This window comes from Rattus rattus, chromosome 8, assembly GCF_011064425.1.
Source record: "Rattus rattus isolate New Zealand chromosome 8, Rrattus_CSIRO_v1, whole genome shotgun sequence".
In the NCBI taxonomy this organism is placed as follows: Eukaryota; Metazoa; Chordata; class Mammalia; order Rodentia; family Muridae; genus Rattus; species Rattus rattus.
Genome location: NC_046161.1, coordinates 48,985,767 through 49,003,056, shown reverse-complemented (window position 1 = coordinate 49,003,056; position 17,290 = coordinate 48,985,767). Strand labels below are relative to the sequence as shown.

General features: G+C 37.4%; 1 protein-coding gene across 1 annotated transcript in view; it reads right to left on the bottom strand.

Moving 5' to 3' along the window:
• Positions 1–3,006: 3,006 nt before the first annotated feature.
• Ireb2 (iron responsive element binding protein 2) overlaps positions 3,007–17,290 on the bottom strand; it is a 46,862-nt gene continuing 32,578 nt past the window's right edge. Inside the window, exons 14-22 of the mRNA XM_032911381.1 lie at positions 16,483–16,567; positions 15,846–16,002; positions 15,388–15,512; positions 11,857–11,961; positions 11,613–11,755; positions 9,411–9,558; positions 9,203–9,325; positions 6,621–6,806; positions 3,007–5,948 (exon numbers count right to left, since the gene is read on the bottom strand). Of these exons, the coding sequence (XP_032767272.1) occupies positions 5,838–5,948; positions 6,621–6,806; positions 9,203–9,325; positions 9,411–9,558; positions 11,613–11,755; positions 11,857–11,961; positions 15,388–15,512; positions 15,846–16,002; positions 16,483–16,567 (1,183 nt within the window). The 3' untranslated portion in view covers positions 3,007–5,837. The remainder of the gene's footprint in view (positions 5,949–6,620; positions 6,807–9,202; positions 9,326–9,410; positions 9,559–11,612; positions 11,756–11,856; positions 11,962–15,387; positions 15,513–15,845; positions 16,003–16,482; positions 16,568–17,290) is intronic.

The following is a 17,290-nucleotide window of genomic DNA, read 5'->3' as shown; positions in this document are numbered from 1 at the left end:
TACTGATCCATTTTCTTTCTCTTCGTGGGCTGGAAAAAAAGAGAATGATTGAACGCTGAAATTGTGAAAACTGAAGGCACAGAGCAACAGAATGCACAATTGCCTTCTTTGGTTGATACCTGTTTCCACTCCTTGGACATTCTGTTTGCATGTGTGTGTATATGTGGTATGCATGTATGTGCCAATGCACACACACTGATGAAGGGGATTTTCAGTCTCTTCCAGTAATGGATCTGTGCTTTTTTCCTCTTGAGACGGGGTCTCTGAGTTTTTGTTTTTTGTTTTTGTTTTTTTTTTTTCCAATTGGACAGGCAGAGAAAGGTCTAGTGATCCTTTTATCCCATCACCCTCTGACTCAGCACTAGGGTGGCAGATACGTGCACAAATACTAATCTGGGGTTGGGGATTTGGCTCAGTGGTAGAGCGCTTGCCTAGCAAGCGCAAGGCCCTGGGTTCGGTCCCCAGCCCCGAAAAAAAAACAAAAGAAAAAAAATACTAATCTGGCATTTTTAGTATGGGTTCTGTCAATCTGAACTCAGCTCTTCATGTTTGGGAAGCAAGTACTCTTACCCACTGAGCCACTTCCTCAGACATCCCTGGACACTTTTCGGAGCTGTACTGCACGGTATAGTGATAGGTATGCAACTTGAGAGGTTGAAGCAGGATTCTGAAGCAGCCTGGGCTACATAAGAAAACCCTATTACACAGGAGAGAGAGAAAATGCTTTCTGTAACTTGCCATTTCCACTTTAAGTAGACACTTTCCCACTTTTAAGGATACCTTCCTACACAAACTTTTATACAGGTTAAGTTTTAGGTCTAGACCGTCTCATATAGTCCAGGCTAGACTCCTTATCCTATTGCCACCTTCAAGTGCTATGTGTACACCTTGCCAGTTTTTGTGTACTTCAAAATCTTTAGGATGAACTGTTCTTTTAAGGTTCCTAATGCGTGCTGCCAAACCGTGTGTGTGTGTGTGTAAAACAAAAACAATTTGCGGGATTAAATACTCGATCTTATACTGAGTAGGGTTCGGTGTTTAACTCCTTGGGTTCAACCTCAGCATAAAACGTGTTCTAGGAAACATGATCTTGTAGTTTTAAAAAAGTATTAAAAATACTTTGTGTAAGCATATACATGCAGGGGAGGGAGGGAGTTCTTCCCCTTGCCTTTACATGGCTCTGGAGATTGAAGTTGTGTGGCCAGGCTTGTCAAGCAAGCACCCTTTACCCACTGAGCCATCTTACTGGCTCAATCTTGTAGTTTCGTATTTCTGATATTGATGTTCAAAGTTTAGTGCCAACATACAATGGACACATAAAATTCAGGTGCCATATGAACAGACGGTGAGGATGACGTGTGTATCTGCTTTTTTAAATAGATGATCTAGTTTTCAAGTACTAATAAGGTGCTGATGGGACATTCTGTGAAATGTATCTTTGGAAATCTCACTGTGCAAATGTCAGTGCAAGGAGCCAGTTACATGTGGTTCTGCCATTGACTGAAATGCTATGTGAGCTAACCATATCTAACCTAGTCCAGCAGTTACCCCAACTTTTTTTTTTTTTTTTAAGATTTATTCATTTATTATATATAAGTACACTGTAGCTGTCTTCAGATACCAGAAGAGGGCATCAGATCTCTTTACAGATGGTTGTGAGCCACCATGTGGTTGCTGGGAATTGAACTCAGGACCTCTGGAAGAGTAATCGGGTGCTCTTAACGGCTGAGCCATCTCTCCAGCCCCCCAACTTTCATTAAAATAGTAAGACCACTGGAGAAATGGCTCAGCTGATAAGGGCTAGGCTCACAACCAAAAATATAAATTAGTAAAACTAGCAGTAACTTATAATTAGGAAGCAAAACTGGTATCAAGTGGTAAATACATGAAGGCCGCTCTTGGTCTGAAGACTGGATATTCAAACTATCAGGATGTGCCTACATTGGTATTTGCTTTTATGATATTTTCCTAGAATCTGTAATTGTGACCTTTTTAACGGTTAAATGCCGAGTTTTAAACCAATGCCTAAATCCCAACCCTTGGACTATCCTTTCTAATCATTAGGAGCTGACCATATTTACAAAACTTTAGGAGAGAGAGAGCTGTGGTCCTAGCTCCGGGGAGTGCATGAATTGCTTTGGGAAAGCAATCAGTGAAATTGCACCAGAGGAGTGAGTGACACCATTAGCAGGACCTATAGTGTGAAGGTTCCAGATCATATACCACCACTATCCTACACTAAGGCCATCTCCTCCTGTAATACACAATTCCTATCACTGAGCTCTCCAATTCTGTCCTAAATGTTAACAATGACTGTAACAAGAGACATAGGGTATGAAGGTGATATGCCATCTCTAGTAGGTGCACTTTATATAGTAAATATGTATTCAAGTGAATCACATAAATGAGGAACAGGCAGATTAGGAAGAAAGAGATTCAATGAATGTAAGCTACAAACAGGAAGCTTCAGTTTGAAAAAAAAAATTGTGTTTACCATAGGAGCCTTGGCTTTAACTCAGACTGCCTTTCAACTCAACCAATCCTGCCTCAGCCTTCTAAGCACAGAAATTGTATGCATCACTAAGCTTGGTGAAATAAAGTTTTTAAACATTCAAACTTCAGTGTTAGAATGGATCACCTGGTAGGACACTCTCCATCACTAGAATGTTAATCTGCCTGACTGTGTTTGTACAGAAGATCCTGATTTAGGTCAGATTACTGTTTCATACTAAACTAACTCCATAACTTGACTAGAATGTGATACTCCCTGAATTAAATTCATTTACTGTTTCTTAAGTGGATACTAACCGTATTTCAGACTTCTGATTCTCATTAATCTTAGCACTGAAAGGAACTTAGAGATATAGTAGTAAGATTAACCATCCTGGATGTTATGTTGGGAATGAACAAAATCTGATTACGGAACACACTTGATGAGAGATTTTTGGATAGCATTCCATTTAAGTCATGCTTTATTCTGAGTTACTATAAAATACGACTAGTCAATGTGATAATACAATTTTCTTTATTAAAAATAATTTACAGCATCAATAACATATACACAATTTCATAACTGAACTTTACCTCCAATATATTTCTATACAATACTTAACATTATTGAACTTAAAACTGTTATGCTATTTTGTTGGCTTTAAATAACAATGATTTGTAGTTACTTAAGAGATATATATGGTTTTACAGTCACATATAATGCATAAAATTGATAAAACAAACAAAAACAAAACAAATCAGCACAGTCGCCTTGAAGGGGAAAGACCCCAATGAAAAAGAGCCAAAGTTCACTTCCTTCTCCTTTTTGACTTCCCAAATCAAATACATTATCATTATCCAGCACCTTAGTATCTTCTCTCTAGACTCAACGGCAAAAGGCTCTGAAAAAAGTCAATTTTCCTCATCCTGTCACTTACCATGGAGAAGAGGAATGGACACTACATTGTCACCATATAAGTAAATAACTGACTCTGGCTGAGCTCTTAGCTTTACAGCTTTTAGGACAATACCAGTGAAAAACCCAAGCAGTGTGGTGAAGGGATGCTGTGCCTCTCTCTCATCAAGTACTAACAGGTACTTGCCATCTTGAGAACCTTCAAGGAGTAATGACAATGGCAGTTCGGTGGCTGGAGGCCTCTCCTTTCCTTCATCTGTATGAGCAGCACAAGTAAGGCACACAACAGCCGGAGCACACTGCTCTTAAGAGACTAAAATGCTGCTGTTGGTAACTGTGCTGCATCCAAAATACTGACTTGTTTTTTTTTGTGTTCACTTTCTTTCTCCAAATATTGGTAATTTTTAGAAAATAACAAAAAATACTAAAAATAGTCAACAAAAAAGTAACAATAAAAACAGGTGCCACATTTTTGCATTATTTGGCTGGAGGCAGAATCACAAGATGCACACAGTGGAACATGTGCTTAATTTCCTTCCCCCATTTAAAACCATGCTTATCAAGAGTTTAGGTCACTGTTTCTAGGTGAGATATTAAGAGAACCTTGAATTTGTTCCTGAAATGCAATTTCTATACCATTACTGTATTGGAAATGTTTGGTTAATAATTAATTAATGTTTGATTCATAGCGAGTTTACCATTTTCAGACATTTATGTCCACACCTGTAGCTCAGACTACAGGCAAAGTATGCCTTCAAAATATGACAGATTTTTTCCCCCATATATACATCTGGAATTACCATTTTTTCAAAGCATGTACCAGTATTTTAATACTCAACTTGTAAATTCTCCATTCCTGATTCAGGCTTCCACAGATTAACATATATGCGCAGACAAATACATGGCATCTACCAGAACACAGTATGGTTTCAAAGTAGCAAAGAAAACATTTACTAAAGAGACTAGTTTTGTCAGACTCTAGTCCAACTAAGTACATATTTGAAAAATATTTTGAAAAGACTGTACGACTGATCCTGTGTGAAAAGTCCTCAGCCCTCTTCACCCACTGGTTTGGTAGTTCTTTATGTTTAGCATAAAACAAGTACTTTTCATTTTGTGCAATGCACAAGAACAGATCAGATAAAAAAAATTTAAAAAAAATCACTATGCTTAACTTTTTGCTGCTACGTTTAACTTCTTAATTAAAAAGAGGCATAGGGCTTTCTAAAATTAATTTCCGGCCTTTTAAAAATGATGTTAAACATGGAGTAAGCATGTGATGTGGTGTAAAAGATAATGCAACTGCAGACACATCACACACACACACAAACAGCAGTGACCACCAACTGTCTTATCTTTAGGGTCAATTTTAATTAAAAAAACAAATAATAATGAAATTAACACAGTGATGTTTCCCAGATAAAAGAAAGACCCAAATAGCAAGGAGTCAACTTAAAGGATTGTTAAAAAAAAAAACAAAAATCAAACCAAAACCTTAGGGGTGCATATCCATAGCCATAACTATGGATGGATAATTTATAAGTCTAAAGGAAATCTAGAGTTTGACTCAAATTGTTTCCAGGAGTCATAAAAGGAGTGTGGAATGTCAGCTAGTGATTCCTAATTGAGGTTACAGGAGTTACAGTCATGTAAAATGAGCAAAATCTAGTCCAAATTAATATACCAGTATTTGGGCTTGCGAGTGGGTCATAGTGGCAAGTTACTGAAAAAATTACAGGGCTATACCATAGGAAATATATTCTTACTAATACACGGCACCACACAATCAGCTGTATTTTACAGTCATTTATCTGCAGACATGGAGGACATTTTGGCTGGTCAGAGGGACTGTGATCTGGGGCAGGTTCTATGCCTTGCAGATATATTGAGACTAAGGCCAAACCTGACTTACATTACAAACTGGAAATGCCAACTGTGTCCAATTCAATTCTGGAAAGAAAACCATTTAAAAATTCATTTCTAAATCAGGTATCCATTTCCATAATTTTAGGATCTAGTCTGGCTTCTTCTAATTCAACTTGCTATTCTTAAACCAACAAACAGTAGTCCAGTTTTAAAGGTGCAAAACAAAACAAACAGCTTTAGAACGGCTATTCATATGAATCTTCAACACAAGTTCAAATTCTGTCTTTATTTACAAAATGTTCTCATAAAATATACCCCCCATACTTACAGGTCTCTTCCACAACACACTTCACACGTTGATTTTAGCAATGTTAATAGCACCATTCGTATATTATTTAAAATCAAGATTTCATTTTAGTCACTACGTTGATTCGTTATCATTTACATCCATGGAGGAGAGAAGTATACTGAAATCATCTGCAGTTCCATGGCAATGATTCCTGGGTCCAGCACAGAAGAAGGCTTTGCAGTTACGAGCCATGAAAGATACCATGGGGAATAGATACTATAAGAATTTTCGAGCCACAAAGTTTAACAATCCTCCATGTTTGTACAAAGTTATCTCCACATCATTTTCAAATGCTGCAATCACGCTGAACTCTTTGCCAGTGCTCGTCTTTAAACAAACAAAAAGATGTCCTGTGAGTCGGAGCCTCAAAGTGTTGTGTGGTTAACATCATCTGTAGTCACATTCACTACCTGATTTCTTGCCACATTTTCTTGATTCTAATTTCTCAAATTTTGATTGCCCAATACACTTCTATTTGAAAACATGAGCTCCCCCTCCCAATGAGAGCAGAAAAACAAGTATTTTGATCTCTGATACTGAATGCAACTACCAGCCTCTGCAAGTCTACAGCACGACTCAGACCGTGCTTCCCTGTGGAAGCCATCACTCACCGCTTACACACACTATCCACTTAGAACATGTCTATTACATATAGTGCTACTGTCCTTTCCTTTGTTCCCTTAGTTATAAAATCTTACTCCAACTTTGAGTGGTAAACTTTTGTTTCTCTTTGGAACTGAGTATTGCCTGGGGCATATTTTGATCAAAACAGAAAGAGCTAAAAACCCGGCACATATAAGTGGAACCTCAATTCTCTGCCAAGCACCCTTTTGTTTTAAGGCCAGTTCCTTCTACTGTCCTCAGACAACATGGATGTACTAATACACAAACTAACAGGAAAGAGCTACAGCTTACATGTACTGACATTAGCATGCAATTAGAAACAATTCTCCTTGAGTACAGGATATGCAATGACATATTTGGGAATCTTTGAAATACCTTTATATTTAACGTAATTCCAGGAAAGAGTTCTTCAGGAAATGATAAAGAAAATACTTCTCTGCCAGAGAGGCCCAAGGAATCTGCATTTTCTCCTGGGAGGAACTCAAGTGGCGCTATACCAATTCCAATCAAATGATCTTTGTGTATCTTTTCATAGCTTTCAGCCAAAACAGCCTTTACACCCTGTAATAAATGTACATTTTATTTCTTTTCATGATTTTGAGCTGCTGCTGCTGCTGCTGCTGCTGCTGCTGCTGCTGCTGCTGCTGCTGCTACTACTACTACTACTACTACTACTACTACTACTATTATTATTATAGGCTCTTGGATGATGATGATTAGATCTTGATTTATAGCCTAAACTGGCTTCAGTCATGGCAACCTTCCTGATCTCTGGCCTAGTGTACTGTGTTTACAGGGTGTACCACTATGTCTGCCTTATAGTGAATATTATAAAGGAAAAAATATCTACTTTGGGCTTTGTACAGTTTTTGATGGAATATCCCATTACTGAGATTTGAGCTGTATAAGGTATCTACAGAAACCTTTTATAGATTGCTCTTTATTAAGAGGCCACCTCTAATCTCAGCATTCTGGAGGCAAAGGCAGGTGAATCTCTAAGTTCGAGGCCAGTCTGGACTATAGAGTGAGTTCCAGGACAGCCAGCACTCAAAAAACAACAACAAAAAGTAAAAATAAAAAGGTTAACTAACTTGGCAGACTGATAAACTGGAATTAAGAGACAGTGCTATCACTATTAAGGTCTGAGACAATCTGCAAATAGAACTCAAGTTTTCAGATTTAAAAGTGTAAGGTCCTCAAATATTGGAGAATTAATAAGCTACAGTGAGACCTCTAGATCTAGTCCTAGTCCTAATTTGGCAAATGTTTATTGTCTATAGAAAAGGAGCCAGAGCAGTGGTTCTCAACCTGCTTGCACAGGGGTTGCCTAAGGCCATCCAAAAATATAGATATTTACAACATTATGATTCATAACAGTAGCAAAATTATGCTTACGAAGCAGCAATGAAAATTTTATCGCTAGGGTCACCTTAACAGTATTAGAAGGGTTAAGCGCCACTGAACTAGAGCTTCCAGACCTGGCTTCTCCACTTGAAAAAAAATACTGTCTCAGAAGCATTTTAGGACATTTCCCCCCCTTAATCATACAATTCTTTATCTTCTTTCTTACTCCAAAATCTGAACTGTACAAATGTACAATATACTTGCTCAACTACCTTATGTTTACCCTGTACTTACACATAACTGGCCTGGAACTGACTTTGTAAACCAGGCTATCCTCAAACTCATAGAGATCCTCTTGCCTCCACCTCCAGAGTGCTGAGATTAAAGACGTGTTACACGCCTAGCTCAAACATAACATTTTAAAAACAACTCAATCAACTTTCACTCACTGGGAGTCTAAAACCCCTACTGAGAAGGAAAGATATAAACTGACGCACACTGGGGTTTTGGGGTGGGGGGTACATATGACAGGAGACAGGGATAACACATGGCCTGAGAAACCAGACTGCAAACAGGGATGGAGCTAACCTGTGACTCCTGTATAAGTTATTGTCCTTGTAGAAACTGAATAGCCTCAGAGAAAATACAAATAGACAGGTTTCTTATTTGGTCAAGGGGTGTTAAATTGGGCCACCTGAGTCTCTTGACAGAGGTTAAGTGAAAAGGAGGCATTGTTATAAGTGAGAGCTAGTTTAGGATGGACTTTTCTCTCTTCACTGCTTCCATACAGACTTCCTTATGCAAAATAAAATAAAATAAAATAAAATGAGGTTTAATCGGGGGCTGGAGAGGTGGCTCAGCGGTTAAGAGCACCGACTGCTCTTCCAGAGGTCCTGAGTTCAATTCCCAGCAACCACATGGTGGCTCGCAAACATCTGTAATGAGATCTCATGCCCTCTTCTGGTGTGTCTGAAGACAGCTACAATGTACTTACATATAATCAATCAATCAATCAATAAATCTTTAAAAAAAATGAGGTTTAATCAAATTCAGAATAGCAAAATAAAAATAGAAATTTAAAATATCACCTCAGATCAATAAAAATAAAACTCATAAATGTGATTCAAATAATATTAAAAATCCCAAATAAGCCAAATAAACTTTGATATGTTATTGACAAAAAAGAACATTAAAAATTAAGTTTTTGGGTTGGGGATTTAGCTCAGTGGTAGAGCACTTGCCTAGCAAGCACAAGGCCCTGTGCTCCAAAAAAAAGAAAAAAAAAAATTAAGTTTTTTTCTTTTCTTTTATTGGACATTTTCTTTATTTACATTTCAAATGTTATTCCCTTCCCTGGTTTCCCACCCATAAACCCCCTATCTCATCCTCCCTCCCCCTGCTTCTATGAGAGCACTCCCTCACCTCCACACCCACTCCTGCTTCCCCACCCTGGCATTCCCCTACACGGGGGCATCGAGCCTTCCCAGAACCAAGGGCCTCTCCTCCCACTGATGTCCAACAAGGCCATCCTCTGCTACACATGCAGTTGGAGCCACGGGTCACTCCATGTGTACAAAAATTAAATTCAAGAATATAAAATTCAGAATCCATACCAGCAAATAGGGTCCTTTCGCAGCCCAGTCTCTTGAATTTCCTGAACCATATTTTTTTCCTGCTAAAATTATCAGTGGGATACCTTCTTTTTGGTATAGTTCTGCAGCTTCAAATACATCGAGCTATGGATTAAACAGACAGAAAAACACTTAATACAGAAGGTGACCCAGTGAGCAATGGCCAAGGCACTTTTGTATACATCCTTACCGTCTGTCCTGATGGAAAATGAATTGTTTTGGGAGCTGGCTTCCCAATAAACTTATTAAAAAGCTTGATGTTTGCAAACGTGCCTCTTGTCATCACAGCATCATTACCTCTTCGGGCTCCATAAGAGTTGAACTCTCGGGGAGTAAGGCTATAAAAGTTATGAAGGATGGTTTTCATGTCACGTAGAAACCGATAACATTACTGAGTTGTAAAACCTGTTAAAGGCTGTAGTCCATCCCCGCAAGTTTAGATAATCTCAAGCTAGCACAGTAAGTAGAGAGCAACTACACATGAGTTTATCGAGTTTATCACTCATCTATAAACAGTTTCTTAGCTAATCACCCTTAATAATCTGAGGCAAATCTCAGATCTCACTCTATTTTCTTGAAAAGGCAAGGACTTAGATATAAAGCCAAGGCTGGTTTCAAATTTGCAATACTCCAGACTCAATCTACCATGTAAGCAACTACCACGCTCAGAAGTTTTAGAGGCCAGAAATTTCTGAACAAAACTTCTTGCCATTCAATAACTTTATTTTTATCAGCTGCATTCGATCTTTTATACAGAAGCTTCAATACTCTGAACTTGTACACTTAAAAAAACTTTTTACTTCATGATAGAATGATATTGACCAGTGGTTTTCAACCTTCCTAAAGCTCTATGATGCTTTAACACAGTTCCTCATGTTCTGGTGACCTCCAACCATAAAATTATTTTGTTGCTACTTCATAACTGTAATACTGCTACTGTTGTGAATCATAAAGGAAATATCTGATATGTATATAACCACTGTGAAAGGTTGTTCGACCCCAAAAGGGCTCATGACCCACAGGTTGAGAAGCACTAGTATAGCCAGACTCTGGATATCTGAACTTTCAGAAGATTCTAAAGCGATGAAAACACTAGATTAAAAGAAATAATACGAAACTATATATTTAAAGGAGGTGGTAACTGATTTTCTCTGTGGAGGATAATTACTATTATGACCAGAATAGAAAGCATAGCTAAAAAATATTTGGAGGCAACACCAGCAAGATGGCTCAGGTCAAGGCACTTGCTGCCAGGCCTATGGATTCCCAGGGTACATGCAGAGAATTGCCTTGGATGTTTACGCACACTAAATAGAAATGCAGTAAATTGTATTAGGAGGAAACTTTGTAATAAAAACTATAGTATTGGGGTTGGGGATTTAGCTCAGTGGTAGAGCACTTGCCTAACAAGCACAAGGCCCTGGGTTCGGTCCCCAGCTCCGAAAAAAAAAGAAAAACAAACAAACAAACAAAAAACCTTATAGTATTTTTGTCAAATCAAGCTTCATAGATTCAATTATTATAAAGCATTTCAATAAAAATCTTGCCATTTGAATTGCTCAATCAACAAATAATGTCCAAAAGTTAATCAACACTACAAATCAACTTCCTGACACCAACACAGTTCTTTAGTGATAACAACTCCGTATTTTTTAACATAGAAATGACAATGCCTTTCTAGTGTTAAGTCTGTATCTCTTTGGCTCAGTAATTTAATTCCCTGCTGTTCCTGCAGGGAATCTGAATTCAGTTTATGGAACTCAGGTCAGGCAGCTCCCAACTCCAGCTCCGAGGGGTTCCAAAGCCTCTTCCTGCCTCCGTGGGCAGCACATACATGATGCATACACAAACATGGGTGCATACACACGTACACAAGTAAAACATCTTTAACATAATTTACCTCCTATATATTTAGGCTATTCAAATTTGATCCTTTCAGTCTTGATATTGATACATACCAATCCTGGCCTCACTGATGCATATTTTATAGTACCATGAAGCACACATTTGCTACAATTTAACGATAGGAAACTGGTGAGAACCAAATGGTCAGGCTCCACTTGGTGTGTCAAACTAAGCTTGATTATTGCATCTAATCAGTTATTCCTTTAGATTTTAAAAGCTTCATTTACTTGTTAGTTTGAATAAAGGTAAATTACAAATAGTGACTTCAATTTATAACATTGTAAGGAAAGGGGGTCAAGCTGCTACTTAATTCTTGCTAAAGATGAATGTGTCAACAATAATATCCCTAAGAGAGCATGTACTTACTGGATATAGGAATCTGACCATAAGAAAAGCCTCTTAGTAACAGAGGAAGAAGGTAAAGCGACATCCCAGAGACATGAACACATACATGCACGCACACATGCATGCATGCACACATACATACCCTCTGTTTGTCAAGTACTTAGCAGCAGCACTGCTCCTAGCAATACTTCCAGCAGGTGATATGTGGTCTGTAGTGACAGAGTCTCCCAAATACAACAGGACATGGGCATTTTCAATAGGCTGGAATGCAGCTGGTTCTTTGGTCTAAAAAGAAAAAATTGAAAACACTGAACGAACTCTCTCTCTCCCAGCCCTTTTTTAAAAAAATTGATCTTTAAAAGATCAAACAATACACCAGTACTTACAAGTTTATCAAAAAATGAAGGGCATCTGATGTAAGTAGACTTAACATCCCACGGAAACAACACTGACTCTGGAGCGTCTAAGGAATTCCACCGTTTATTTCCCATCTGCAAATATGGTTTGAAGAATGGACCGAAAAAATATCTCAGAAAAAGAGACTTTAAAAATATCTACAATAATAATACTTAGGTAAGAGTGAAAGAAAAAACCATATCCAACTGAAAAATCATGACATTTTTGTTCAGAATAGACTTGCTTTAAAACTTTCAACCCATCGAATTTTCAGGAGCAATTTTGAGTGTTAAGTTTCAATGCAAACAAATATAAAACTTCATAGAGTCACTCTACTCTTTTTTTTTTTTTTTTTTTAAAGATTTTATTTATTTTATGTGAGAGGGCATCAGATCTCATTACAGATGGTTGTGAGCCGCCATGTGGTTGCTGGGAATTGAACTCAGGACCTTTGGAAGAGCAGTCAGTGCTCTTAACCACTGAGCCATCTCTCCAGCCCTCGAGTCACTCTACTCTTAAACTAAATAACTCATAAAGACATGTATGAGTAATATGTATACTCACACAACAAAACGATAGAGTATGTAAGGTATGTCATCAATCTTTTGAGATATCACAAAGAAATGTTTTATCTTTTTCAATGTATTTGTCCCATATCACCACCTGTTAGTTTTGTCTTTAAATGGAATTTAAATAACAACAACAGCAAACCGTCATTTCTCTTCAGTCTCCACTACTACATCAATGGTCTAGTCTACTAACACCTTTCACTACCTTCTCTAACACTCTCCTTTCACAATAGTGGGTTGGAGAGATGACTCAGAGGTTAAGGGCACTGATGCTCTTTCAGAGGACCCAAGTTCAATTCTAAGCATTCACATGTCAGGTCCTAACAACCACCTGTAACTCCAGTTTTGCAAGCACCAGGCACACACATAGTATAGGAACATACACAAAGGCAAATACTCATACATACAAAAAGTAAAACTAAATACAACCATCTTGTGTAAAACAGCAATGTGAGCAAGACATAGTAGTGTATTCCAGCACCCAGGAAGCTAAGGCAAGTAACAAAAGTTAATGCTGGTCTGATTTACAAAAAGAGGTGCCTTCAAAACAAAACCGTCTAACATGCTTTCCAAAATTTGAACAACTAATCCTTATTCAAATTTTCTTTTCTCTATATACATTTAGCATAATATACAATTATTTACCTAATCACTTTCTTTTCTTTTTCTGGAGACAGAGTCTTGCTATGTAGTCTTGGCTGGCCTGTAACTAACTCCCTAGTAGATAGCCCAGGATGGCCTCTAACTCATAGTGAACTGCCTGTTCCTGGTCCCTTCAATGCTGTGATTAAAGATGTGCATCACTGCAGCCAGCATTCTTTTTGAAACAGTCTCCTACTGTAACTCAGGTTGTCCTGAAACCAACTAATGATGGAATCCAAGCCAGCCTTGAACTTGTGATTTTCCTCCTGTCTCAGCTTTCCAAGTGCTGGGATCACAGGAATTTGCAAAGCTGGCTAATTATTTTTTTCTACAGTTCGCTGTCTTTCTGTGATAGAATGCTCTTTGTTCAATTAGCAGTTGCCACACAGGCATTTTCAGAATACTCTAGTTTATACAACACTTTGAACATAAAAGACTGTATAGATGTATCTGCTCATTTGTAAACAAAGGAAAAGTCTTAAAAAGATACTGCTTCCTGTCATGGCCAGGATTTTAGTGACAGTAAGCATTGATTGTTTGCTCTTACTTACTTTGATTTTTTTTTTTAAACTATTTGAATAGGAATGATAAATACTTCATAAAGTAACTCAAAATCAGTGAGAATATTCTAGGTCTTTCTCCTCATAACTAGCAATTCCAGATATAAAGTGACATCAAAAATTATGAATTCACCAGACATTTGCAGAATTACAGAAACAATAGTAGCCAATTTATAGAACTAGCCTCAATGCCCATCAACAGATGAAGAAAATGTTTTATATAACAGTAGTAGTTTTATTCAGGAATTAAAAAAAAAAGAGCTATTTGTCTGAGAATAGATGGACTGGTGATCATCATGTTAAGTGAAATGAGCCAGACTCAGAAACATAAAAATCTCTTACTTGGAGAATCTAGATTTAAATAGAATAGTAGGAAGAGGACCATGTGGAAGGGGTGAAACAAAGATAAATACCACACATGTAGAATCTCTCTCTCTCTCTCTCTCTCTCTTTCTGTGTGTGTGTGTGTGTGTGTGTGTGTGTGTGTGAAAGAGAGAGAGAGAGAGAGAGAGAGAGAGAGAGAGAGAGAGAGTGTGAGTGTGGAGGGGTAGGTAGGTGGTGGGGAGCACCCAAGAGAAACAAACTGACATTTTTAAGAAATGAAGCTAGAGATTATTATGTTAAGAAAAAATAAGCCAGACTCAGAAATACAGATATTGTATTTTTCTCTTATGTGTAATATGTGTAATGTAGATTTCAAAATAAAATATGTCCCAAACATATGACATTCTAGCTGAGAAGTTCATCGCATAGAAGAGTATGTTATACTGCCCATGTTTAAAGCTATAAGAGAGAAGGCAGAACTATGAGTAGGGAGAGGATTAATGGGTGTAAATCTCTTGACACAGTGTTTCTGAGTTTGAGCTCCAAGAAGCCATGTAAGCAGGATATAAGGCTGCAAATCAATCTTTGGATAAAATGGGAGGTAGAGGTAAGAGAATACTTAGAAGCTGTGGATCAGCTAGGCTGGCAGCAGTGGCAAGACGAGAACCTTTCTCCAATACAGTAGAAGGTAAAGACTAACACCCAAGGTTGTACTCTGACCTCCACACATGCCATGGTATGCACAGGCCCATATTCATACACATGAACACACACACACACCATTCACATGCGAAAAATTTTTAAATGCTTGCATGAACACACATACATGTGAATGCAGAAGGGATACTGTTTGGGAAGAGGAAGGAATCCAGCAGGAAATAGTGGGGACAAGAGAGAGCAATAAAGGAGTACAGTTGACACAAACATGAAAATGTCATCAAGAACACCTCCACCCCAAAGTTCTCACTGTGTAGCCCAGGCTGGCAGAACTCAAGAGTTCTTTTGCCCCAGCTCAAAAAAAGAACCAAAAAAAAAAAAAAAAAAAAAAAAAAAAAAAAAGAGTTCTTTTGCTTTTTGTCTCGAGTGCTGGGATTAAAGGTCTGTTACCACCATTGTTAATAGTTTTACACTTACACACACACACACACACACACACACACACACACACACACACACTCTTACACACACAGGTTTTTTAAAAAAACTCAGTCATTAAAAACTGTACATTCAAAATTTTAAATTTTTATTCTGTCTAAAATGCAAGAATCATGGATCATGCCTGAAATCCCAGAACTGAAGGGGCTGATTGCTGAGGTCACAGGTTAGCGTGGCCTGTAAGGAGTGAGGTCCCACTTAGTATGAGTGAGACCTTACTTCAAAATAAAGAAACAAGCTAAAAATGAATAAAGCCCCACAAGACTCTTACCTCTACTTTCTCTTTCAGTGCTTTAAACATGGACAAAATAACATGTTCTTCTTCTATCTGATGAACTTCTTCTCGACTAGGCCAAATGTCATGCAGGTAAATGTTCTTGCCTGTAGAGTCAGTACCTGATCAAAATTTCAATATTCAGTACACATATTAAAACAACAACGGAAAACCAATACCTCAAAGCATTCTTATCTTTTCAAAGAATAGTCACGGAAATCAAGTAACTGATTTAGAACAGGGTGTGTTTCAGGTTTAAGTACTGCACACCAACTGCATCTGCATCTTCTTTCTTCACATCAGCAGACACATTAATAGCAGAAAAATGGACAGTGTAAGGGAGTAACAAGCACTACATGTTTTCTTTCACATCAAGAATCTGTTTTAACAACTTCTGGGGAAAAGTGCACACAAGTATACATATAAACATACAGATAATATATAGGAAAACACACCTAATGGCTCTGTCTGGAAATCTATATTCACTGTGCCTGCTATGGCGTAAGCCACCACTAAGGGTGGAGAGGCAAGATAATTAGCACGGACACAATCACAAAGACGACCTTCGAAATTTTTGTTTCCAGATAAAACTCCACAGGTAACCAAATCACCCTAAGGGGGGAAAACAAATATACTTGATTCAAGAACTTATATATACTCACACAATTATAAAATTTGTCTCAAAAAATATAGTTCTGAGAGCTAGACAAACAAAAAACATTTCATTAACTTTTAAGTACAGAACTACCATTCTTACACTTTAGTAGTTCCTTATATTACTAAGGAATTATTTTTAAAATGTAGAAGTAATTCTTTGTATTACTTTAGGATCCACAAGTTACTCTTCCCAAGAGTTTCAAGTATAAATATCAATATACACGTTGATGTACACTGTCTGTAATTCACTAACAAGATATAGTTAAAACGAGTTGGAGCAACTTTCAAAGAAGCTCACAATCCCACTCATAAGTATGTCTACTTTTTAAAATTAGCTTCTATTTCTTAACCCTGATGCTTAAGTAGATATTGAAGTATCCTTATTAAAAACAAAAACAATAAAAACACACCTAGATGTGCTAAGTCACATTTTACCTGTTTGACTGCATTCAAAATTGCTTCTGATAAAGGTGCTGTATTTCCTACACACGTTGAACATCCATAGCCAACTATTTCAAACCTGCATTTGAAAAGTGAAACATGACTGGATAGTATATTTATAAAGAAAGGACAAGTCTTATCTCTTTATTTCTGTTATCACAGTAAAATTACTGTTTGCTTCATAAGAATTAACCAGCAGCACATTAATTTCACAGTTTTAAACATTGAAGTTCACTGGTAGTATGATTTGTACTGACTTTAAGTCTTAGAAGAGCTCACATATCTACAAGATCTGTACTAGATCAAAAGTATTTATCACTCAATATTAGAAAGCTCCTCTATTATAACTAGAACTGTATAAAGCCACTTTTTAAAAACCCATGTGTTTCCACTTGAAAGGCTCTAAAACATTAGGATGCCGTTACTCTAACAGCTCATTGAAGGTCCCAAAAGGGTAAGGAGACACTCTAGTGGGAGTACATCATTCAACTCTCAATAAAGCACACACCGAAGAAGAATCCCTGACAGTAATTCCAAAATAAGATTACAAACATAAGCCTCTAAATTACTTTAGCTGCTGTTCTAAAGGCAAAATAAAAAATCTAAAATTTATGAGGCTTTTAATAAGGACTGATAATTTATGTAAAAATATTATTTTCCAAAATTACACTATCATCACTTAACTAAGAAAGAAATGTAAAAGTTGTTTATCTTAAGCTTCACAGAAAATTAACCTGCATATTGTAGACCCAATAACTCTGCAAAACCTGAATCAAGACAATTTGTTCAATTCTCCTCACTG